General features: G+C 44.7%; 3 protein-coding genes across 3 annotated transcripts in view; 2 read left to right on the forward strand and 1 right to left on the reverse strand.

Moving 5' to 3' along the window:
- KPNA1 (karyopherin subunit alpha 1) overlaps positions 1-5,166 on the forward strand; it is a 73,368-nt gene extending 68,202 nt beyond the window's left edge. Inside the window, exons 13-14 of the mRNA XM_075556333.1 lie at positions 3,244-3,422; positions 4,605-5,166. Coding sequence (XP_075412448.1) covers positions 3,244-3,422; positions 4,605-4,792 — 367 coding nt within the window. The 3' untranslated portion in view covers positions 4,793-5,166. The remainder of the gene's footprint in view (positions 1-3,243; positions 3,423-4,604) is intronic.
- Positions 5,167-14,888: 9,722 nt separating this feature from the next.
- On the forward strand, positions 14,889-18,931 carry WDR5B (WD repeat domain 5B). The gene has a single exon (XM_075556334.1). The coding sequence runs from the start codon at positions 15,376-15,378 to the stop codon at positions 16,360-16,362; it is 987 nt and encodes a 328-aa protein (XP_075412449.1). The 5' UTR covers positions 14,889-15,375; the 3' UTR covers positions 16,363-18,931.
- The window catches only part of FAM162A (family with sequence similarity 162 member A), a 28,625-nt gene continuing 23,292 nt past the window's right edge, over positions 18,923-24,255 (reverse strand). The window contains exons 3-5 of the mRNA XM_075556335.1: positions 23,116-23,224; positions 19,768-19,876; positions 18,923-19,187 (exon numbers count right to left, since the gene is read on the reverse strand). Of these exons, the coding sequence (XP_075412450.1) occupies positions 19,080-19,187; positions 19,768-19,876; positions 23,116-23,224 (326 nt within the window). The 3' untranslated portion in view covers positions 18,923-19,079. The remainder of the gene's footprint in view (positions 19,188-19,767; positions 19,877-23,115; positions 23,225-24,255) is intronic.

The following is a 24,255-nucleotide window of genomic DNA, read 5'->3' on the forward strand; positions in this document are numbered from 1 at the left end:
GAACAAAGTATTCTTGTACTGAGAGAGGGCTTGAGCAAAGGCCCCCAAATCCATTCATTTCCTCAATGTATTGCCATATAAATTTATGTACATAAGCCAGTACCACTTTCATGAATTAATATGTTTACATATGTACACACCTGTTTATACCTGTGTTCATAGCGTTGCTTCCTAGATCTTTCCTATTTCCCTTTCCCTTCCTCCTGCCCCACCATTATGCTCGCCCTTCTGCCTTTTAGTAATACCTCTCAGCTAAGTTGCTATTGCTCTAACACCCCCGGGATCTCTGTGTCCTCCTCTTAGTTGCTTTTAATTCCCTAGTTGTTCCCCTGTCTGTGGCATTCTTTGCTCACTGCTCACTTTCCCTCCAGCCTTCTCCCCCTAAGTCCCTCTATAACCGTTGGTCCTGTTGCTTTCTCCTCAGGTTTGGGTCCCATGCTTATTTCATTAATTATCTGCTTTAGCAACAGAACTCCAGGCGGGTATTCTACCTGGACGCCATCTTGACTCTGACGTCCAGTTTGGTTAAATTTTAACATCGTATCATTTTCCTCTTTACACCCATTTTTATAGTTTTATTTTCTATTTTTGGGGGGAGGATTGAGGTTTTTCTGTATTTTATTTTCTGTTGTATGTGTGTGTGTGTGTGTTTGTACAGTTTATATGAAACAAAGCAGTTAAATATATAGAGATAACTAGATTAAGAGTATCTTAGATTATAGTAAGGGGTGGTGAGGAAATGAATTAAAAATGAGTACAAAATTAAAAAATAAAACATTCTAAAATTGATTATGGTGATTGCATAATTTTTAAAAATCATTTTATTGGGGCTCATACAACTCTTACCACAATCCATACATACATCAATTGAGTAAAGCACCCTTATACATTCGTTGCCCTCGTCATTCTCAAAATTTGCCTTCCACTTGGGTTTCTGGGATCAGCTCATTTTCCTTTTTTCCCTACCCCTCCCTCCCTGCTCCTCCCTCTCTCATGAACCCTTAATAGCTTATAAATTATTACTCTATCCTATCTTACACTACCCGCTGTCTCCCCTCACCCACTTTCCTATTGCCCATCCCTCAGAGAGGAGGTTGCATGTAGATCCCCGAAATCGGTTCTCCCCCCCTCCCCCTTCTACATTCCCTTCCCTCCCGGTGTCGCCACTCTCACCGCTGGTCCTGAGGGGTTCATCTGTCCTAGATTCCCTGTGTTTCCAGATCTCAACTGCACTGCTGTGCATTCTCTGGTCTAACCAGGTCCGCAAGGTAGAATTGGGATCATGATAATTGGGGGGGAGGAAGCGTTCAAGAACTAGAGGAAGGTTTTGAGTTTCATTGTTGCTACACTGAACCCTGAGTGACTCATCTCCCCACTACCCCTCTGCAAGGGATGTCTAGCCGTCTACAGATGGGCACTGGTTCCCCATCACGCACTCCCCTCATTCACGGTATTTTTCCCCCGCCTTTGTTGCTTGAAACCTGGTCCACTGGTCCTTCATGATCACACATGTTGGTGTACTGCTTCCATGTGGACTTTGTTGCTTCTGGGCTAGATGGCTGCTTGTTTACTTTCAAGCCTTTAAGTCCCCAGATGCTATATCTCTCAATAGCCGGGCACCATCAGCCTTCTTCACCACACTTCCTTATGCACACATTCGTCTTCAGCGTTTATGTGGGGAAGGTGATCACACAATGATGGTTTTTGTTTTTTGTTGTCTGCTACCTGATCCCTGCAACACCTCATGTTCACTTAGGCTTTGAATTGTATAGAATGTGAGTTCTATGTCAATAAACATAAGTAACCAGGCCCCTCCAAAAAATTTACCTATCAAATTGGTTCTTTTAAGCTTGGCACATTGATGACATTTTAGAAAATTGTCTGGGTCACTTTCTAGGAAATGCATTTCTTTGGGGGAGGGAGGGAAAAATAGGAGGAGCTGATACCAAGTAGAAAGAAAATGTTTTTAAATTTATGGCAACCAATGTATACATGTGTTTGACACAATGGATGTAAGTATGGATTGTGATAAGAGGTGTATGAGTCCCCAGTAAAATGATTTTGAAAAGAAAAGAAAAAAATGCATTCTTGTAGTCAAAATTTCCTTCCCCACAAAACCTGCCTGTGTCTTTTGCAGGTCAGTGAGCTAGCCTGGGGCCTAGTAGAAGGCAAACTACATTTTTGTGAAGGACATTTTGGGGCTGTTGAAAAATTAGTAGGAAATTTATTTTAAGCTTTATGCACACACACACACATACATACAATAACAACAGTTTGATCTCTAGCTAATAACTTTCTCTTGGCAGCATAAAATGTCTTTTTTCAGAACTTTGTTAGTAGTGCTCCAGCAGACATGGGACATGGATAGCAGTTGAGCTGCCTGCTGTAGCCTAGAAGGTTCACAGAGCTTCCATCCACTGGAGTGTGACTCATATCCACTGGAGAACAGAGCAGGCGTCCTCGTCTTTCCACCGTGGAGCAGCTGGTATTCAAACTGCTGACTGTGGTTAGCAGCAAAGCAACTTGCTGTGCCCCAAGGCAAATAAACATGCAGCAGTTGCCAGCTGTGCCACGTTTTCAAAGGCGTTACAGTCGCTATTATCTTGCCCTGTTGTGTAAGCTGTATCTAGGGGTAAGCAAATGATTAATGAGGGAGGTCGATAGTCAGCTAAGGAATGTTAGGAATTGTACATTCCCCAAGGAAAAATAGAATACTCTTGGGGATCTTCACCCATGAAGCAGCCTTTCCAATTATGACTTGAATCTGATCAAGTCTCTGAATTTATCTACCAGTTCATAGGAGAATCCAGTTCACAAGACACTTTGTTAAATGGTAACACATAAAACCCAAACTCTAGGATACTAGAGGATAAAACCAACTTTTTACACACGTAAATTGCAAAACAGTTTTAACAGTTTTAAGAGGTATTTGACAGAATGATTGGGGGTGTTTAAGAAAACTAAGAGTTCAAAAAAAAAGTTCAAGTGTAACTTGTAAGTCTCATTTGAATTGTGATTCAAACAAGCAAAATATTATTTTAAAAGGCAGTCAGGGAAATTTGCATTGATCATATACTTGGTATCAGATTAGTTTCTTGGAGCCCCCCAAATAGGGGTGGGAACAAGGAATGGAGATGATTCTGGAGGACTGGTTTCTGAGATGTATTTGAGGATTACTCTTGACCAATGCAATAAAAAACTAAACAAAAACCTGGAGTAAATTTTTTTCTTTTTTAAATTTAGGTACCTGGTAGAACTGGGTTGTATCAAGCCACTGTGTGATCTTCTTACAGTCATGGACTCTAAGATTGTGCAGGTTGCCCTCAATGGCTTGGAAAATATCCTGAGGCTTGGAGAGCAAGAAGCCAAAAGGAATGGCACTGGCATTAACCCTTATTGTGCTTTGATTGAAGAAGCTTATGGTAAGATAGTGTTTACTGTATATGGAAATATCGAGGAGGTGGGGGGGGGGTTTGCACTTCCCTCTCCCCAAGTACATAAAATTCTTTATTATTTACAGAAAAGCATAATAACTTATTTCCCTTACATTTTTTTTTAACTTTTCCACATCTGAATATCATACTCCTACAAAACATTGTTTTCTTATGTGTGAAGAAAAACCAGCACCTCTCAGTTTGGCTAGTTTTACACACACTATTGAGGTCTTCCCAGCGCCTTGACACTACTTGTCCTTGTGGCCACTCTTGCATTATCAATTTTGGTTTATCTGGGAATATCTGTCTTGACCTTTACTTGACTGCCTCCATTTCCTTTATGTCTGGACTGAGCATGTCACCTTAAAGAATCACTCTGTCAGTTTTCATCCCCTAATTTGAATCTTAGTCTCAGTTCCACTTTCAGGCATTGGTTTACTAAAGCATTTACTTAAAAAACAAAGTTGCTAAGTGATTTTAACATGTAGCTGGATTGAAAAACATTGCACTAGGGTTTCTTTATTCCCTGTTGGAATTGGGGTCCCAGGAGAGGTCCACCTTTGAATTCACTAGATGATACAGACTTGTTTTCCAAAATGATTTTCACAGTTCTCCTTTTTAAAGCCTTTAATAGTAATAAAAAAATCTTAGTATAAAATTTTTTGAGAAATATATTTATCGGTGGTACTCCAGTGCTCAGATATCTTTCTCCACAAGGATAACTATTTTTATGTGTATATTTTTAATATTTCATTTTTCTTCTAAAAATTCTTAATATTTTTTGCTCTTGTGGATATGTACAATAGGTGTCTCGGGGTGCAAAGAAGACTAGCACAGGTGTACCTAAACTTACCAGTAAAGGGGATGTAGTCTGAGTTCTTAGTTTAAGTAATGGAAGGTGATTCTCATTTTAGGGAATATAGTACAATACTGTCTAACTCAGAAGCTAGGCACATGGAACCTGGACGGTGTTCCCTTGTGGGTGAAAAGGTCAGTTTGTAATATGCTGGCCTGCAGCTGCAATCCCAGCAGTGATTTCTATGTTCTTCAAAACAAAGTGGAGAACCTTTCTTTACATCAAGGAAGGAGATTTGACGGGATAACTGTCTCATTGAAATTTCCAACCATCCTCTTATTTCTCACCCCCCCCCACCTTGTTTTTCATTCCAGGTCTGGATAAAATTGAGTTCTTGCAAAGTCATGAAAACCAGGAGATCTACCAGAAGGCCTTTGATCTTATTGAGCATTACTTCGGGACCGAAGACGAAGACAGCAGCATTGCGCCTCAGGTTGACCTTAGCCAGCAGCAGTACATCTTCCAGCAGTGTGAGGCCCCCATGGAAGGGTTCCAGCTCTGAAGCAGTCCTCTGAGTCCATGGTCCTGTGTCTGCCCAGGCGGCCCAGTCAAGTCCTCTCGTGGAGCCCACAGTCCTCATGGAGCTAACTTTCAAACGTTTTCCATAATACTGTTTGCGCTCATTTGCTTGCCTTGCGCACCTGCTCTCTTAAACACATCTGGAAAACCTTTGGCTCTGTGGTGGAATATCCTACTAATAAGAGGGTAACCAGGATGGCCCGCTCTCTTAAGGAAATCCCTAGGCTTATGTATGAGTCATGGGAATATACAATTATAGTGATCTGGCTCCCTTTTATGTGGGGGAAAAGAGAGGACTCCTCATTCCCTTTAAAGTGGGAAAAAATACTGCTAATAAAAGATGAGACTAAACCTTTACCTTGAATTTCACACAACTACTTGCAACAAGGGAGATGTGTAGACCTGTTTATTCTTCAGAGTACTTTTCATGCGTTCTTCCACAGTGAACCTTTGGATTACCTGGTGGCTTTTTTCAGCCAATTTTGCATTAATCCTTCTGGAGATTGGATGGTTTTTGTCCCTTATATTGGCGCCATTCTGCACAGATAAAGTCAAACCATCTTCTCCCTCACCTTCAGCCTTCAGTGAATGTGCTTTCTAGTTGTCAGGAATGCTGAAGAATTAACACTTTGATTCTTAAATGTGATACTGGTTTGCAGATACCCCTAGAGCAGACAAAAGTAGGGCACATTTTAATTTGTATTACTGTTGCTTCTCATTGGTCTGACATAGCTTAGGACGTGGAAGTGGTTCAGTTCTAATACTGGTATGAAGATTTAGGATCCTTAGAAAACAAAAACCATTCTGTAATTCAGTGTAAAGCAAACAAAACAAAAACATCTGTCTCCTCAAAGTCAGTCTGTGACAGGAGGCTGTTGCTGCATTATAGCAACTGTTTCAGGCTTTGTGGTCCTGATCAAGGTCCTCAGCAATTGGAGTTCGCCCTCGGTGCTCCCCTCGCTGAATGTGGGTAATAACACACTTGTAAGGGTTGCTTTTCTTAGCCCAGAGCAGCTTGATTCTAATGTCTGCATGCTGCACACACGATCCCTTTACCAGAGCATCTCGTTCTTAAATCAGTAACCTTCTTCTCGATGTGACCTCCGAACCTATATAAGGAGAGCGATCTTTTTCTTTATAAGCATCCCTTTCCCCCCCAGTCAGCCCTCCTCCACTCCCAATTAAATAATAAGTTTCCCACCTTCTGGCTCATTTAGCGATGACTGCAATCTACCTGCAAATGATGCCTCTGATACTGTGTGCAGTGATCCACACTTGTGCTCGGACTGGAATGGAAAATAAGCTTGATTGCCATGGAAGCTGCAGCTGAGTTCACTACGACTTCTCGGTGCTAGATGGTCATCATGTCATCATGACTCAATGTTGGGACACACCGCCAGAGAAGATTTTTGTTGATGTGCTGTGGAAAATGGATTTTGAAGGAAAAGTTGCTCACTTCTGCTCAAGAGTACAGCCTGTAAACCTTTTTAGACTTGTCTTCTTATAGAATTCATTATAACCCCAAAGTACAAACTATTTGGAAGTTGCCCCTGACAGGCTATTATACATCTCTGGGAAATCCTGCTGAATGTTAGGGATATTCAGAGTTTTCATACCTCATCATGATGTTATTTAAGCATCCAACTTATGTGACCTGATTTAAACTTTTAAGAAATCCACTTCGTTCAAACTAGAGCAATTTAAACACAAAGACATTTTATCTGCCAGGAGTGTGACGCCTTCTTCGCATCTAGTCTGTAGTTGTGTCTGTGCTCTGGGGTGGATGCCGTCAGATGTCCGTCTGTTATTGATGGAGCAGCCACAGCAAAGCTAGTCCGCTTCCATCTCTGTTACTTTTTCTAGTGCTGCTTTGTGCTGAAGGAACGTTTTAGTTTTACTGCACTCGATCTGTAAGAGACTTTGATTCTTTGTAATTTTAGGGATAAATTAGGTGGTTAATTTAAAGAACAACTCAATGTTGCCTTTACATCACATTAAAATATAACTTCTTTCAGAAGGGTAATAGAAGCACTGATTCATGGTAAAAAAAATCTTGTTTTTAGCTTGGATTTTTTTTGTGGCTGAGTTTTTTTAATTGTAAATTACTGATAACACGTTATTTCTATAGGATGTTTTAAGTTATGTACCTTCTATTGGATAGTTTATAAAATGTCAGTTTATTTTATAAACCAACTAGAATGGAAAACATAGTGCACACCCAGTTGTCTCTCCACATTAATAAGAGTAATGTACATTGGGAATCTTTGCTAGCAATCGCCGGTGTCCATTTAACTGATGTGGTCTATTTACTGTCTAAAACAGTATCTTGCTTACAAGTTAGTGAGAGCCTACACTAAATTTTTTTTGCAATTATATGATTATAAATATAAATATTAAGATTTGCTGAAAAGTTGCATCCAGCATAACTCATTGTGTTGGAATTCATTGGTACTGATAAAAGCAACCTTTGAGTAATAAAAATGGCATTTAAAAGGTAACTAAATTGTATTTGTAGTTTTCTGCCTCACAGATTCTGTTTGGTTTAAAATTTATTATCCTTATTAATAGTTTCAAAATGTGTGCCATGGAAAGATGGATTTATTTTTCCTGGTTTTTTTTAGCCCTGCCCTTTACCTGTAAACCTTCTAAGTATATTCTTTATCATGAGAACTTTGGTTCACAGGGAGGAGAAACCTTGGGGAAGCACTTGCAAAGTGTCTGAAAGATCAGCAGTGAGGTACGATTAAATTGGGAAGTAACCGGGAAATTCAAGATAATAGATAGGAAAGTCAGATGTTCGAGACGGGTTGATCTATTGAACACTTTTATTCTTTTTTCCAACTAATCACTCTTTTTTACTTTATAACTTTGTCGTATTGACTTGTAAAATTGCCCTTGGGTGATTTCCATTTACAGTTGGGCTGGTTGGGCCCTGAGTCCCTTTTCCTAACATTGACTGTCTCGGAAATAAACATGGGCAATTTTCCCATTATTCATCTGACTTGTTTCAGGCTTCTGCTGCTTTTGCTTAAGCAAAAATACGTAAAGGGATATTTGTCAACTATATACTAAATCCACATGCAACTTTTAATCTTTCATGGGCTGAACGAACACCTTATTCAGTCTCCCAACTCGGAGATTACAAAAAAGATTTCCCTGTTTCTAAAGACTGCTTTTCTGCTGATTAGTTCAGTGAATCCTTTTTATGTCGATAGGCAAGTCATAGTCTGTAAGCAGCCCTTGGTGGCACACGTGGGAGTTAGACATGAGCTGCTAACCACAGCGTCTGCAGTTCCAACCCCCTGGCCACGCCTAGAGGAAACTTTCTCCCCTTGGAAATCCAGAGGGACACTATGAGTCTGAATTGACTTGATGGTGAGGAGGTGTTTTGTTAAGAGGCCTTGGGGCCTTTTATTGGGGTAACAATTCGATGGTAGGGTGGTTTGGGTTTGTTGTTGTTGTTAGGCTCACTGCTCACTATTTATATAGGTGCACTATATGATAAAGGTATATTCTGAATATTTTGGCAGTCTCAAATAGGATTTGCCATTTTATATTAAGAGTATTCTGGCATAAAGCAAGCAAATTAAATACTTACCTATACAGGTCAGAAGTACTTTAGTCTGCCCTTTTCTGTCATTTAGATAGAAGGTAGAATAAGCCTGCTCTAATAGAATTTGCTATAAGATTTTTTTTTTCAGAAAAGGATCATGAGGGAAATGGTATGGCCACATCTGACCTCCTCAGGCTATACTAGGGAGAAGAATTGAGCTGCTTAACCAGCCAAGGCTGCTCACCACAAGGCAAAGGGCAGACATGCCTCCACTCTCTGTCCATCTTATTCTGACACTAGCAGTTCTCACAGTACTCGTGATCATGTGTATTGTTTGTTAAAAGTTTATTAAGGAAGTTAGACCAGTCCCCAAATTAGAGTCTTCTACACCTTGTTTACGTGGCCCCACCCAATCGTAGGAGGTCACGGAGAGTTGTCTACGTCATTTCACTTCACAGGCAGTGTACGGGGAGGAGTACCAGCACGGCAGAAGACTGTGGTGAAGTAAAATAAACATGCTCATTACAAGTTGTGGAATTGCTGCTTCACACGATGCACAGAAGCTTGGAGTAAAAAATTGGACTGGGCAGACAGTTGCATTTTGTTTCTAATTAAGGCTAGGCAGGGTAGCCGTAGTCCTGTTTGTGTAGGAAATAAAAGGCAGATTGTTTTTACTGTGGACACCTGTGTGCCTTGTTGCCAGGCTAAGGACTGGTGTTTCTGGGTTTAATTCAGTCTTTGAGATGGATAATTAATCACTCTTACACAAGGCTAATCATCATTTAAGTTCACCCACCCACGGTTACAGTTTTTAGATTACGAAGGGAGAGGAAGACTCCTGCACATTCTGTATCCTGAGGAAAGTGCGGGTCATAGGATAGTGCTCTGCGGGCTCTGCAGGAAATCCCAGTTAGGTATCTGGCAGCCACAGGTTGTTGCACCCCTCCTTCCTGAATTCATCACGAGTCCAAAAAAAATCCGTTTTTTTTTTTTTAAGTTAGTCATGTATAGACCTTCCCAACCCAAGCATCTTCCTCACGTGTGGTGATAAAAATTTGCATGACCAGACAAAAATTATTGTGCCTTTAAATACATAATGGCCAAACTCAGAAACATTGTTCCATTCAATAAATACGTGGAAGTTACTGACACAAGGCAAGGCTTTAGAATGAAGTACTGTCTTAGAAAATCAAGAGCCATTGACCCTGTTCAGTCTCATTGTTAGCAAGTCAATTCCAACTCTTAGCCCATCATGAGGAAGCCCTCTGGTTTCTGAGGCTGTAAATTTTTGCGGGAGAAGAAAGTCTCAGCTTTGTCTCCGGGAGTTTGAACAGTCAGCCTTGAAATTAGCAGTCAGTTGCCCTCCTCGCCTTACAGGAAACTGCCCTGGAAATTGACACCACAACCCCCTAAAGTAATACTGCCTCAAGGTGGGGTTTAGTTTATATTTTAAATCATCTTTTAATATATATTGGATAGATACATATGGAGTGTTTTGTTTCCCCCGGCCATGTTGACCACCGCAGCCCTTTGGAAAGGACCCTTGCTGGGTGGGAGAACGAGGAAGCCATGGGGCTCCTGTACAGATGGGCATTCTCAGAAGTACTCTATAGACTCACTATCACTTGGTATTGACAACCCCCCTAGGTATGCCAAAGTGTCCTGGCACTTTGATTTGAAATGATTGTTGATTCTTTGTATATAATCAGGGCCTGCCAGATCATGGGGAAGTGCCCTGCACAGAGTAGACATTCAATAACGTTTAATAAGTTTGTGGGGGAAATTTCCATTATCTTTCATTCTAGTTTACCAGGAACTTTCTGAAGCCCCTTTGTGTATGCTTTTAGTAAAGAATACTTGATTATAAAAGAACATTGAAGGGAATTCCTTTATGATACTGTTTAAAGCCAAAGCTCTATATAATCTTTCAGAAGACCTCATTTGACTAAACTCAGTTTTATTTTTCAAAAACAAAAAAATTCTGCCCCTAAGGAAAGTTGAATTTAGCCCATAGGCTAATTCATAATCCCATATGTTTATACCCAAAGAAGTCGTCAGTCTTTTTTGGCATATTTTGGAGGGGAGGGGGGAAAAGCCATTTCTATCCAATCTTTATGAATGAAAGCTGATGGTTGTCTCTGGCTGTGAAACAGATTTTTCTATTTTGCATATTTGTTGCTGCATTCCTTTATTCACTACGGATGGGCAGTGTGTTAGTCTGAGTCCTTTAGAGAAACAAATCCACAGAAACATGTCTAAGAGAGAGTTGTATATAAACGTAAGTGCGCATCAAGAAAATATCCCAACCCTGTGCTGCCCAGGGCCTTATGTCCAACACCAATCCACAAAGTCCTCCGTCTCAGAACAGATGCAATGATGCCGAGTGCAGGAAGAAAGTGGAATCTGAATGTGTAAACATCTCAGCACTGGCGGGGTCTCCAGCACCCAGGGCTGCATTGGGGTAGGTCCATGCGGTTTCTTAGGGATGTCTTGCAGGAAGTGAGCCTTGCCAGCTGAAGCAGGGAACTGACTAAAGCAGCTGCACCCTGGTCCGACCATCACAAAGCAAGAGACCTGAGAACTCGAACGTGGAGGCTCACTATGCCATTTATCACTCTGCCCTTCAGTTAACCCTCCATGTGTATCAGCCTGGTTGGCACAATAACTCAGGCAGACACACAGTCCATCCTCCATTCCAGAATTGCTTCTTTCAGAACTTTAGTTCTTTTTAGTGGTTCCACTGACATGTGTTTTCTTCCAGAAACCAAACCCAAACAAAAGGACAGCCTGAGTGCATTCCACCTGTAGCAAAAAAGGTTTGGGTTTACACGTTCAGTAAAGCTCGTTTCCAAAGGAGGTTGCTGCCTTAGCTTTCTCCTGTAGAATGACTGGTGGATTTGAACCTTCAACCTTGTGGTTAATAGAACCAACGCTTTACCCACCACAAACTGCTGTAAAATGTTTTCCAAAATTGCACTGTGATTAGGAGAGAGTACTTGGGCAGTTAGTAGTGAACACCTAGGTAGACAGGTTCCATGAAGATCAGTCCCTGGGTTATGATTTCATGCATGGTACCTGGGTAATGGAAAAAGAAGGTGGCCCACAATAAGATGACTGACAGTGCCCAAGACACAGGACTGGGCAGTGTACTGTTGTACAGAGGGTTGCTAGCAGTTGGATCCAGCTTGAAGGCACGAAACAACGTAGTGGCTGCTTTCACACAGGAGCCCTGGTGGTTCTGTGGGTGAGGCACTCGGCTCTGAGTTAGAATCAACTAGAAGGCAGTGAGTTTGGTTGGTTTTGTGTGTAGTGGGTCACCAGTTGGGCCGCACAATTCAAATCTACCTGTTGCTTCTGAGGCACTGAAAAGGCTGGCTGCTCCCTCAAGATTTTTTAGCACTTTGTTTCTGGTTGATAGCTAGAGTTGCCGTGCAGTCGGTCAAGGCTTTCTTTCAATGTTAGAAGTCACACACCAAAAAACCAACAACCCACTCATGAATTCAACTTAGAATGTAGATTTTACGAGACCTTTTGTATTCTTTGTCTTCTACAGATACGGATTTTAAAATTCGAGATTAACTTTATTCCTTGCAACAACATCCAAGATCATAGAAATGACCTTGCACAAAGGGTTTAACAAAAGACTTGTTCAGATTAGGAAGTGAGCAAAATGGGTGCAACGACTTCCCTTTAATAGAGACCCCAATAGGGAGGAATAGTTCTCCACCAGAGATGAGAGATCTATTTTAGAGCTTCTGTGGGAGATTTAAAACTAAGTTGATTCTACCGGAAGGAAGACAATAAAATCTCTTATTTGATGAAGATAAGAACAGACAAGGGGTGGGTAGTAGGAGGTATGTGGAGTTAAAAAGGAATTTTGCTTGGGAACCCCAGAACGCAAATCTCTAACAATACTCTTTGCATTTGGGGTTAATTTGGATTAATGGTCCATGGGGGTACACACACCACAGTCAGCAATGTCCTCCAACTAAGGAAGTAAACTCTGAAATTAGTACTCCCACATAGGTCATACAGAGTACAATGTTGGCACTCCTTGTTAACATCAACATTTTGCTCTCTGCATCAATAGGATTTAGATACAATTTATTCTAGCTTTGCTTTTCTTTACAGAAGCCCCTAGTAAAACCTGGAAATAAAAACTACCAGATTATCAAAAGGTAGATTGTAATGGAAATTTCTAAAGTGAAATTCTGGGGAAACCTGAGAAAGAATTTCTGGATTTTCCTTTGAGCACATTCCAAGTACCCTTGTCATTCTTCTATAGGTCACTACTCCAGCCCCACCCCATCCTCGCCTTACCTCATGAGTTAACCTTGTCTAGCTGCCTCTTTACCCTCCTAGTGCACAGAGACATTGCTGGAGAAATACAGATGCATTTAAATTCTTTGAAGCAATCTTAAACTTTGTTTTCTGCAGTGTATATTTATTCTTACAAGGTTAATGAAAATGAAAGGTTAATTAAAATGAAAGTAGCATCACTTGATGCCAAAGGGAGGATGCTTATAGGCTTCCCAGTGACAAAGTCCCACTGTGAATTGCTGCTGAGTGGACTCTGACCTGGGGCCCAGAAGAGCAGGTCTAGGTGGTGGCTTTTGGAGGCAGATTGCCAGGCCATATCTTCAGCGGGTGGGGTCCAATTGCCAACCATCGGGCTGGTGGTTGAGCAATGAAACTCGCACCTACTAATGGGAGGAGAGCTTTGGGAGGCAAAAGGTTAGAATTCAGCTTTTAAGATCCAATCAAGGAATATGCTGCTTCACTTCCAAATGTTACAAAAGGAAGTTCATGGAGGCCTTAATCACTGAGAACATCATTAAATGTACATATAATTAATTACATGCTTCAAACTGTTCCAAAGATGGTCATCCCCAGCATCTCACTGTATTTACATTGTTAATTTACACTAGCTGAGACTAAGACAATAGCCTGATTCCCAACAACTCAAACTAGTCCGGCCACAATTGGCTGCTAACAAATGTTGGCAGCTCAGACACCCAGTGGCTCCCCAGAAGAAATGGCCTGGCATTTAACCTTTCTGTAAAGGTGACAGCCAAGAAAACCCTATGGAGCAGTTCTGTGTGATGGCATGTGCTTGCTGTCTGTGAGAACGGGGGCAGCTCCAGGGCAGCTGACACACAGGCCCACAAGTCCATGATAGCCAGCACAAGGACGGTCCCTGCTACACTACACTGTTACAGATGTGACATGGGGCGGGGGTCAACTTAATCGCAACTACGAACAAGACTTCCATTTACCACCTAGAAGTTTACCGTCGACCTTTCTTTTAAATTGTGAGCAAGGTGAAGAGCAGATGATAGTTGTACACAACACCGCATGTTTCTGATTCAACTCATCCATCACAGTCCTGGTCGTATGCCATGTTTTCCTGTTTCTATTCCTTCTTTTCCAAACTCTGGTTAATGCTGCCTTTTGATCTTTGTGTTTATTCCCATACAGCAGTGAGTTCAGTTCCAAACCTGAACGACAAAGGCCATAGCCTTGATCCATCTGACCAGTAAGCCTGGTATCTGTAATGACTTGGGTTCTGCTTTCCGTTTTTCTTACCCTACCCAGGACCTTCTAATGTGGACCTTTACAGAGCAGTTTGTAGTGGTAGCTGGGCACCACCTAGTTCTGAGTTCAGGGTTGTGAAACTTATATTTACATGACAGACTTTTTTCTTTCCCAATTCATATTCAACTTTAATTCTTGACTGACAGCATCATGTGATAATTTGTCTCTTCAAAACGTAGGAACATCTGAATAGCATGTATACTTTCAGACAGTAGTTACTTCTTAAAACGAGGGAAAGATCTCCAAAGCCCAATTAAGAGTAACTCCCCCATATTTCTAATCTCCCTCTACAGCTCTTTGCCCTCTGCTAGCCTTAAGCACCTTTACGGCAGGCCGAATCTCTACGTTCTCCTCAGAAGTTAAAACTTCCAAGAAACTGACGCACACGCAGGTTCGTTTCTCCAGCATTCCCAGCGTCCTAGGTTGACAGGGTCGGCAGGTTTACACTCTGGGCCCAAATTCTGTTACTGTCCCCTTCCGACACATTGTCTCGTTCGTTGTCATGTAGGCCTTGATGCCACCAGGCTCTTCAGAACCAAAGGCCACAGGCGGAGCAGGAGCCAGGGTCGCTGCAACTGGAACGGGCCTTCGCCACAATCCCGAAAGGCGTGCGGTTGGGATAGTTTACGTGCTAGATGTGGGCTGAGCTCTGACGTGAAGGGGCAGCGGCCAATTCAGCCCTTTCCCATAACACTCCTTTTCCAAAAACGAACGAGCGTGTCTGAAGCAAAATACACTTGCTGCCATGCCACCACGGTCAAGACGGCCTTCTGTTCCCGCCTTCCCCTGGGGGTGGTGGTGGTGGGGGAAATAGGAAACGGAAAGGCCTACAACCGGAAGAAAACCACTACAACTGCTTTGCGCACGCGCAGGAGACCCTAGCTTATTGGTCATTTCCGTAGGGGGCGGGACTTCGTCGTCAAGACTTCCGTTCCGACTCCCCATCCCTGCATTCGGAGACGTAAAGACGTAAATCTTTACGGGCCTCTGGGAGCCCTAGCTCCTCTCCACTGGGCGCCTGTTGGATTTGAAGCGCCGACCGTGTTCGCAGCCCAGCGGCAGCGGCCGCGCCACAGCTCCTCTGCGCACGAGCGCAGTAGACTTCCGTCGTGTTCGCAGAAACTTCGGTATAAAAATACTTTCTGTACAGATCCTCGCGCCCCGCCCGCTGTTCACCATTCCTAACGCCAGCATCTGAACCTCACAGGACCCTCTGGATAGCATCTCTCAACTGTTTACACAAGAGGACAGGTTGAAGTGGGCCGTTTCAGTGGTCTTCATGCTATACAACTAAATTACCTTCCAGAAAGTATCATGCTTGAGGACTGTTCATTTTTTCAGTCCATCGTTTTTGTCTTCGTTTTTCTGGGCAGAAAGTCGAATTCCTGAACCCCTCGAGCCCCGGGCACTTGGGAGCCATGGCAACCGAGCAGCCAGGGGCCTTCGCGGAGGCTGCCCTTTCTGCAGCCAACCCGCGCCTGCCTGTGGCTGACAAGCCAAACTACACCCTGAAATTCACTCTTGTGGGACATACGGAAGCTGTATCGTCCGTGAAGTTCAGTCCTAATGGAGAATGGCTGGCAAGTTCTTCTGCTGATAAGCTAATTAAAATCTGGAGAGTGTGTGATGGAAACTGTGTGAAAACATTACACGGCCACAGTCTGGAGGTATCAGATGTTGCCTGGTCATCAGATTCCATTCGTCTTGTTTCTGCCTCGGATGATAAGACTCTAAAGATATGGGATGTGAGAGCTGGGAAATGCTTGAAAACACTAGAGGGGCACCGTGATTACGTCTTTTGTTGTCATTTCAACCCGCCGTCCAGCCTCGTCATTTCAGGGTCTTTTGATGAGACTGTGAAAATATGGGAGGTGGACACGGGCAAATGCCTCAAGACGCTGTGTGCACACTCTGACCCCGTTTCTGCCGTTCATTTTAACTGTAGTGGGGCCTTGATGGTGTCCGGTAGTTACGATGGTCTCTGTAGAATCTGGGATGTTGCGTCAGGTCAGTGTTTAAAAACACTGGTTGATGATGATAACCCGCCCGTCTCTTTTGTACAATTTTCTCCCAATGGTAAATATATTCTCACGGCAACTTTGGACAATACTCTTAAACTCTGGGATTACAGCCGAGGCAGATGCCTGAAGACCTACACTGGTCACAGGAATGAGAAATACTGCATATTTGCCAATTTCTCAGTTACTGGTGGAAAGTGGATTGTGTCTGGGTCAGAGGATCACCTGGTTTACATTTGGAACCTTCAGACGAGAGAGGTCGTTCAGAGATTACAAGGTCATACAGATGTCGTGATCTCAGCAACTTGCCATCCTATGGAAAACATCATTGCATCAGCAGCATTGGAAAACGACAAAACTATTAAGCTTTGGATGAGTGACTACTAAACCCTTTGGAAAGTAAGTAGTAGAGCCATGTTAGCAGGAAACTTGGGATATTTTAAAAGATGGTTTCTTTGAATTCAGACAATTTTGGATTTTTTTAAAAAACCGCCTTTGCCATATTTTAGGAGACTTACTACCGAAATTTACAAAGCAAGGTGGTTGCAAAAGCCAGCGCAGAACTTGGGCTTTCGGACTGCAACCCCAAGGCCGCCCTGCACTGCTCCCTGTTATATTCCTCCCAGGGACTGTGCCAGTTTATTTGAGAAACGCGTGGTTGGAAAGCTGACCCGACAGGAGACCTGATTAAGTGAGAGGATGTTTGGAGGAACTCCAGGCTGCTTGGTTTGGGAGATGGGCTGAGGTCGTCTACAACGGTGGTAGGGATTTGGAGATGCAGACCAGGGGCTACCCACACTTCAAGCCACATCTTGCAGGGCAGGCAGAACAGCACATGCTGAAACAGCCTGTACATTGAAAAAGAAGTCCCGGCTCGCTTCCTCTGTATCAGTATCGAGATAAAAACTGAAAAGGCGAACAACAGGTACTTGGCTTGGCTTCCCCGAGGTCCCGAAACCTTTCCAGACTGCGCCCTCTTGGGATCTGAAGGTGAGGGGAGTGGTGTAAATGTGCTCCTTCCTGCGTTGTCTGACCTGCTGACTCCTCCTTCTCATTCAGTTTGACCCACCTGGAAACCTGCCTGCCTGGTTCACAACATATCGCTTACCAGTTTGTACTGTACTGTTTGGCGGGTCATGATGCCACTAGATGGTCTGTGAAATGAAAAGTCTGTTTTATTCATCTCTGTAGAAAACCGTGTTTACGTAGCAAAGGGCCTCCACTGATGTGGGACAAGTGACAATGAATGGTATCACCACCGCTTTCATACCTGCCTGCCTGGATTTCAAGAGATCGTAGTAATTGATTCTAACGTTATTGCTGATTAAAACCCAGACTATATCCTCAAATACTAACTACTAGGAACACATCAGCTTATAGGAAATAAAAAGTGCAAAAGAACACATCAGCTTATAGGAAATAAAAAGTACAAAAATTTAACTGAAACCAAGGGGAAATTGCCATCTTTTGTGTTCCATAGTGCCTTACAGTGGTGCACACCACCTTCAACTAGTTTGGTAAACGCTGAGGACTGACCTAGTGGGGAATGGTTGCTAAGAGGCTGGGAGGGGTGGGTTGGTTAGGGTGGGTATGAATGCCTAGCCAAGGAATTGATATTTAATCCATAAAGACAGAGTCATCTAAGTTACTGAACAGGAAAATGACATGAGAAAAGACTAGAAATTCTTGCTGCATGGTAACAATTGTGAGCTTTTGTTTAATGAAACATTTATTACAGCAAATCTTTCTGATACATTGCTTTCAGTTGCCTCTTCAGGAATTAAAAATGGTGCTGTTTGAAGAAAGAAAGCTTACTTTCTAAAAAAGACCCATTTCTAAAACACTGGTTTCAGTGAGGCACAATATAAGTGTTCCAAACAAGGCAGAGACCTAATGTGCTGAAACATACGTGAAACAATGCCTTTGAGGAGGACTTTGAAAGTGATGAAAAAATTCAAAGACCTTCTCTGCAAAGTAAAGGTTCCGTTGACTTGACTCCCAGGTGTGCCAGCAGACTTCTCAGTAACAGCATTTCCAGCTAAACTACAGGGCCACGCCACTGGACACTGCTGCACGGCGACACGGGAGACCCAGCGCCGTCCACTCTCGTGAAGCGGCCAGAATGTGTGAGGTGTGTAACGCAAAAACCAGCATCCAGACTTAGATGGGAGACAATAAGCCAAACTATGCATGCAACATATACCAGGTGCAGATGCTTGTCTCTCAACACTACAATGGTAAGAAAATACATTAGATTTTCACAATGAAAAAGGCTGGTGTAAAAAAGCAGGAAAAGCTGAGCCATGGAGCAGAAGTGGGGCTATGCTTGCCTCTAGCAACTCCATGAGGTTGGGAATTCCAAGTCCTCAGAGATTCCGGGCCAGACCACTCTCATCACCTGGACAGGGCTTACTCAGAAAGTGCCCTCCCAGTAGCCTGTGTGTTGGCATGTCCCACCAAGGACAGTGTTGTCGGGCTGCTTCCTAGGGTTCTCTGATGCCCCAGGCAGCTAGACAGGCCAGCCTGCAAAGTGTCCTCAGCTGGTGCCCTGATGGCTACAGAAACGAGTGAATGGGAGAACAAACAAGCCTGGTGCCAGCGAGTCAGTTCCAACTCGCAGCGAGCTCGTGGGTCAGAGTGGAGCCGCTGGGTGGGGTTTCCGTAGCTGTCTTCTTGACCAGATTGCAGGCATGCCTTTCACAGCACCCAGGGTGGGTCTGAATTGCCAAGCTTTAGGTTAGTAGACGAGCGTAAACGGTTTGGGCCGTCACCCAAATGGATGGCATTGTGGTGTCTGGGGGAGAAATCACTGGTAATGGGGATACCTGACTAAGACAAGTTACCATTGAAGTTGAAATAAATTGTCTCGTTTTTCACGATTCCATTTTCTCCAAAGGGCTAAGAGGTTGCACTTTACTGGGATCACAGCCATAAGTTTATAGACAAGTTATTTGTAAAGAGAATTTATTTGTACCTCTAGAGCAGAAAGGGGCACGAAGCTTGTGCACACCACCCTTTTGAGAAATGCTACATCCTTGTCAGTGTTGGCTGCTGCTCCACCTTTACTCCTGGATTTAAAAACCCAGCTACTAAGGACACCTTGGCTACTCGGCTTTGGCCTTCAATGCTTCTGCTTCTCTCAGTGCCTCCTCTCTCAGCCGAGCTTTCTTTTCTAAGTTCAGGCTTGTTAATGACTCGTTTCTTCTGGCAGCCTAAAGGGAAACAAATTTTCACAGGGGTTGACTTGTGCCCGATAGGACAGGCGGCCAGCAGGGGAAGCAGCAGGGGGCAGGGCACTGAAAGGTGGGCATATGGGGGCAGCTGCTTGCACACTGGACCCAGCAGTCCCCTCCAGGGACCTTGTGCTTCATGATGGTTTATGACAGTGGCCAGTTCAGTTAGACATAAGACGCCAACCCTCTTCCTCCTCTCTCCCCTGCCCCCGCCGCGTCCTTCCAGGCCCTTTTCTTTCAATCCTCTCGCCTCGTTCTTACACCTTCCTTTCAGACTCTGGCCTGTCCACGTGTCCTAGGGAGAAGCTGGTGGTTTCGAACTGCTGACTTTGCAGCTAGCAGCCCAACTCCTTACGACTAGGCCCCAGGGTTCTTTATACTGCGGCCAGGACGTGCTAGCTACCTGCAAGCCTGTTATCCCACCAGGCCTTACTTCACTTCCGAGGATTTCTGTGTAGAATGTGGCCTCCAATACATTCGTACAAGGGCCCATCCTGGCTTTCCCACAGCTGCTTTGTGGGAAGCATATGAAGGCAGACAGACCGGAAGGCCAGCTCACCTTCTTCCCTTCTATCACCATGAAAATGCATCCGGCCACGGTCAGGACGATCATCAGATAGCTGATCTTCACCCGGATCCTGTTCTTTGCAGCATCCAGCATCTCAAACCTAATACAACAAGATCATGAGACAGAGTGACTTGTTCTCTTTGAGGTTGCTAGGAGGACACGAAGCACCGTGTACCACAAACTACGGTGCAATGGGGCCTGGGGATCTCACAGGGAGGGCCCGGGGACTAGAACAAAACAGGATTTCCAGAGCAGGGAAAAAACGCAGTAAGATCATACAGGTGGCAAGTAGTGGGAAAGCAGTCAGAGAACGTGTGGAGGCAGAACCACAGGGGTGAGGAAGAAGGCCCAAACCAAACACAACCAGCCAGCATCTTCGCCTACACTTGCGGGGCTGGGTTCTCAGCCGCCAACACTAAGTGACACCTGGACAGGGCACGAGGCAGCATGTTCTGAGGAAAGCAGCAGGCACATCTCGGGGTTACCAGCCGACCTTACGATGTGATTGATGTAAGGGTGCTCTGAACACAACCTTACAACACACACTGCAATGAGCTTCAGACTTCAGAAAGAGAACGATTATGGCGGAGGGGACGGTAGGGGAGGTAGTGGGGGCCCTCTTATGTACTCTACAGGCCTGGCTTTCTGTTCTCGGCCTTGAATGAGTAGATCTTCAAAACACCCTGGACAATAGAAAGATCCTTAACCTTTTTCTTATGTTTAGCAGAACTAATGTTTGGCTAGAACTGGATGACAGTGAGCTCAGCTCTTGGTCCAGAGCTTCGAGTGTCGCTGTGATGGCCTGTTGGGGACGCCACGAGGAGGGCTGCAGTAGCACCCTGAGTGCAGGCTCAGGAGTCCACCCAGGAAGAGCTGGGAGACGTGCTGCTGCAGACAGGGGAGAGGCCATTTCTGTGGTGGTCACGGTTCTGGTACCTGGTGTCTGGCAGATGGAGTCTCCAAGGGCCCAGCAGAAATGACTCTAGGTCAAAGGGCTATAGAGCTTTCATTTTCTCTCTGTGTCCACATTTACCACAGGCTCCTTTGGAGGAGGTGGGGCTGGAGCACTGGGTTGAGGAAGGGGACCCAAACAGCATCTACTGTGTGACACAAGAGCACGGGCCCAGCGAGACAGCGGGGTAAGCAGGACTGGTACGGAGCTGGGCCTGTGCGGTGGCAGGACCAGGGACAACTGCTAAGGTCAGTGGCTTGCTCATTTAGAAGCTCTTGAGGTTCCATAAATAACCAGTTATAGTGACAGTATTAGGTAAATGGCTTTTTGTAATTGAAGTGCCGTGATCCTAATGAAAAGTGATACATTTTCCATCTGACAGAACATTAACAAGGTGAAGTGCATTTAAATGAGGTGGTGAGGTTATTCTCTAGGCTCCAGGGAGCAATAAGAATGCAGTCCTCCAGCACAGGGGCCCGGGAGGAGCAGCCAGCCTTCCAGACGACTCACTGAGCAGTGCTTGGGGCCTGAGGATTCTGGGAGGGAGAGGGACGGTACACCTCAGCCGGTCCATGCAGTACCCATGAGGGCTCTAGGGCGGTACCAGCTGGGATGTTCGGGGAGAGGCAAGAACTGGTTCCTCCTTATGTCCTGTGTGCTCTTACACCCCAGCAAAGCGCACATTCACGGCAGCTAAGCAGGCCAGGCTTTTCTGCTGAAACAAATCTCTTGGAGAAGAATGCACTATAGGGTGTAGGAAAGGTTCTGTAAACTATAAGGTGACCAGATTTTAACATTGGTAAAGCTGGACACCATTGATAAAACTCATATCCTCGCAAAATAGCCACATGGCAGCTGAAAACCATACACCCTAGCTTGTCGTGCATTCTTTCAAAAAATCAGGACTTTTTAAAACACTGCGGGACAAACTGTTAAAAAGCGGGACGTCTGGTCACCTAGTGTAAGCAGGAAGTAAATGCTTCCTATCTTCCAGGAAAAGACACCCTGTGTGAGTCCAGATCTTTTTCAAGCCGTGAAACCAGAAGCCCCAGGGTCTAGGAGAGTTTCTCGTTGCAAGGGCATTTCAAGGAGCTATGCTCACAATTCCTGTTTCTGACCACCAGGAGGCCTCACAGGGCTTATGGCTGCTTTCTCTGACTTCCGACCAAGATGACAACCAACCAGAGCCAGGCTGGAGCAGCAGTTCTCACCCAGGGGAGACTCTGCCTGCAGGGGTATTCAGTAGGCAGTGTCCAGCCACACTCTGACTGGGGAGAGTGGCATCTAGCCGGTAGAAGCCAGGGAGCTGCTAAACACCCCCCAATGCCCAGGAACAGCCCCCACAGCCAAGAATGACCCAGTCCAAACGGTCCACAGTGCTGAGGTTGGGGAATCCTGTCCTCATTGTCTACTAGGTGAAAACTCCCCTAGGTCCCAGCCAGGACTGGACTGAGTGAGCACACCATAACACTCTATCCTGGGTCCCGGTAAAAGAATGTGTAGCACTGAGATATGTCTATGTCTAAGGCCAAATGCTTGAGAGGAATTTGTAGACAAAATTATTTATCTAGATTAAAAACCGGTGTCAAAAGTGCGCCTCACTGATGAATCACATTTCTGCAGTGGGAGAGCAATTCAACCCTCAGTCGACGTCAGAGTACCTGTCGGCTCTTCACCCTTCAGTACCTGCCGTGTCAGGGCTATGACACAGATTCTATGGGGAGGTTTTGTTTTGTTCAATCATTTTATTGGGTGCTCTTTCAGCTAGTACTGTTTTTATTCAAGGTACTTAACTTTCCTAAGAGCAAACTTAGTTACTGCCATTGAGTTGATGCTGACTCATAGCGACCCTTTAGGACAGGATCGAACCATCCTGATGGTTTCTGAGGCCATACCTCTTTACAGGTGTAGAAAGCTTTTGGCATATGCAAAAGTATATTTGGTATATTCAAAAGTACAATATACAGTTGGTATATTCACACTGTTGACCTTGTGGCTACCAGCCCAACGCATATTCACTAAACCAGCAGGGCTCCTTAAAGGAGGCAGCTACAGGATTCTACAAATTGCTGTCAAAGTCTGTTTGAAAGGCTTAAAGGAGGCAGAACTCCGAGGGACTGCTTTTCCTTGAAAACAGCTCACACGCAAACCCCAAGCGGGCTGCTATCAGGTCAGTCAGACTCACGGTGACCCCACGTGTCACAGAGTAGAACTGCGCCAAAGGGCTTTCTTGGCTGAGGGTTCACAAGCAGACCACCAGGCCTTTCTTCTGCGGTGCTGCTGGTGGGATTTGAACTGCCAACCTTAGGCTCACAGTTGAGCTCAAACTCTGTAGGGCCCCCGGGCCAGAAGCCCAAGCTGCCTGCGGTGCTCAGGGCAGCACTCACGAGATCGTCTCGGGGATCTCCTCTTCCTTTTTGAAGCGGCCCGACCAGATCAGGATCTTCCGCTCCCAGTCTGTAGGCTTGTGTAACGGCACCCCGTGGCTGTAGGACTCTGTGGAAAAAGCAGGCAGAAATCGCACTGTTTGAGATGATGACTCCTAAATTTAGCAACAGAAAAATGCTATGTGTGCTTTTAGGCTATTCAATCAGAAACGCCAAGACACTTCAAGCTAATTGAAGCTTTCTTTGAATAGAACATCTCAGAATGTCTTCTTCCACAAGTGACTCTAAGAGAAAGAGGCTAAGACAGACTATAGGGGACCCTGCACGGTAGAAGGAGTTTAGACATGATTTGGCAACTAGCAGACATTTGGAAGCAGAAGAGCTGCTTTCCCCTTAAGAAAGCAAGCAGACGAAAAGTTAGTGAGGCCCTGGGTGTACATGAGGCCAGACCTTATCCACATGGCATTCGGGAGCACACCCCTGCACTTCTAGTTCCTCATTATACAGAAATATGTATGCGTAACAGAAGCAACTTTAAGCTCAAAAGCTCTCTTGTGTACGGCATTATAACTGTCAGTGTGAAATACCAGGTTAACGAGTATGCGCATTGTTAGGCTCTTGATAACGAGTCTCTGGAACTCGTCAGGGTAGCCAGCCCCTAACAGGTCATCACAGGTCCGGTAAGCGCAACTGTACGGCTACAACATATAGAGATTATACTGAAGTCATGGAGAGTAAGAGAGATGGGGGAGAGAGTAAAATGAAGGAGTCAGACATATTACAGAGTAGCATGCTCACCTCAGCCCCGCTTGGTGGTCCACGTGGGGATCAGAGACCCCAGGAGGAGAGTGAGGGAGTCCGATTTATTTCTAAGCACGGCCTATATATACTTGAGGGGGCATACAAACCCCCTGATTACGGGTAAAGACCTACGTCACAGGAAGGGGCTGTATCATAGGCAATACAGCAGTGGGAGGGGGACGATCTAGGTGCACCTGCACGAGGAGGCGGCGGGAATTAGGGGTACACATGTGGCAAGCTGGAGCATAACCCTATTTGTCCTTGAGCTGGAGACTGGCCTTACTCTAAGCTTTCTAGGGGAAGCACTCCATTGCCCTGAACAGCAGGGAGTGGGACCCA

This window comes from Tenrec ecaudatus, chromosome 8 (assembly GCF_050624435.1).
Source record: "Tenrec ecaudatus isolate mTenEca1 chromosome 8, mTenEca1.hap1, whole genome shotgun sequence".
Lineage (NCBI taxonomy): Eukaryota > Metazoa > Chordata > Mammalia > Afrosoricida > Tenrecidae > Tenrec > Tenrec ecaudatus.

Bases quoted from the DNA above. Each gene is read 5' to 3' on its own strand.
- WDR5B (XM_075556334.1), top strand. From the start codon at position 15,376: ATGGCAACCGAGCAGCCAGGGGCCTTCGCGGAGGCTGCCCTTTCTGCA.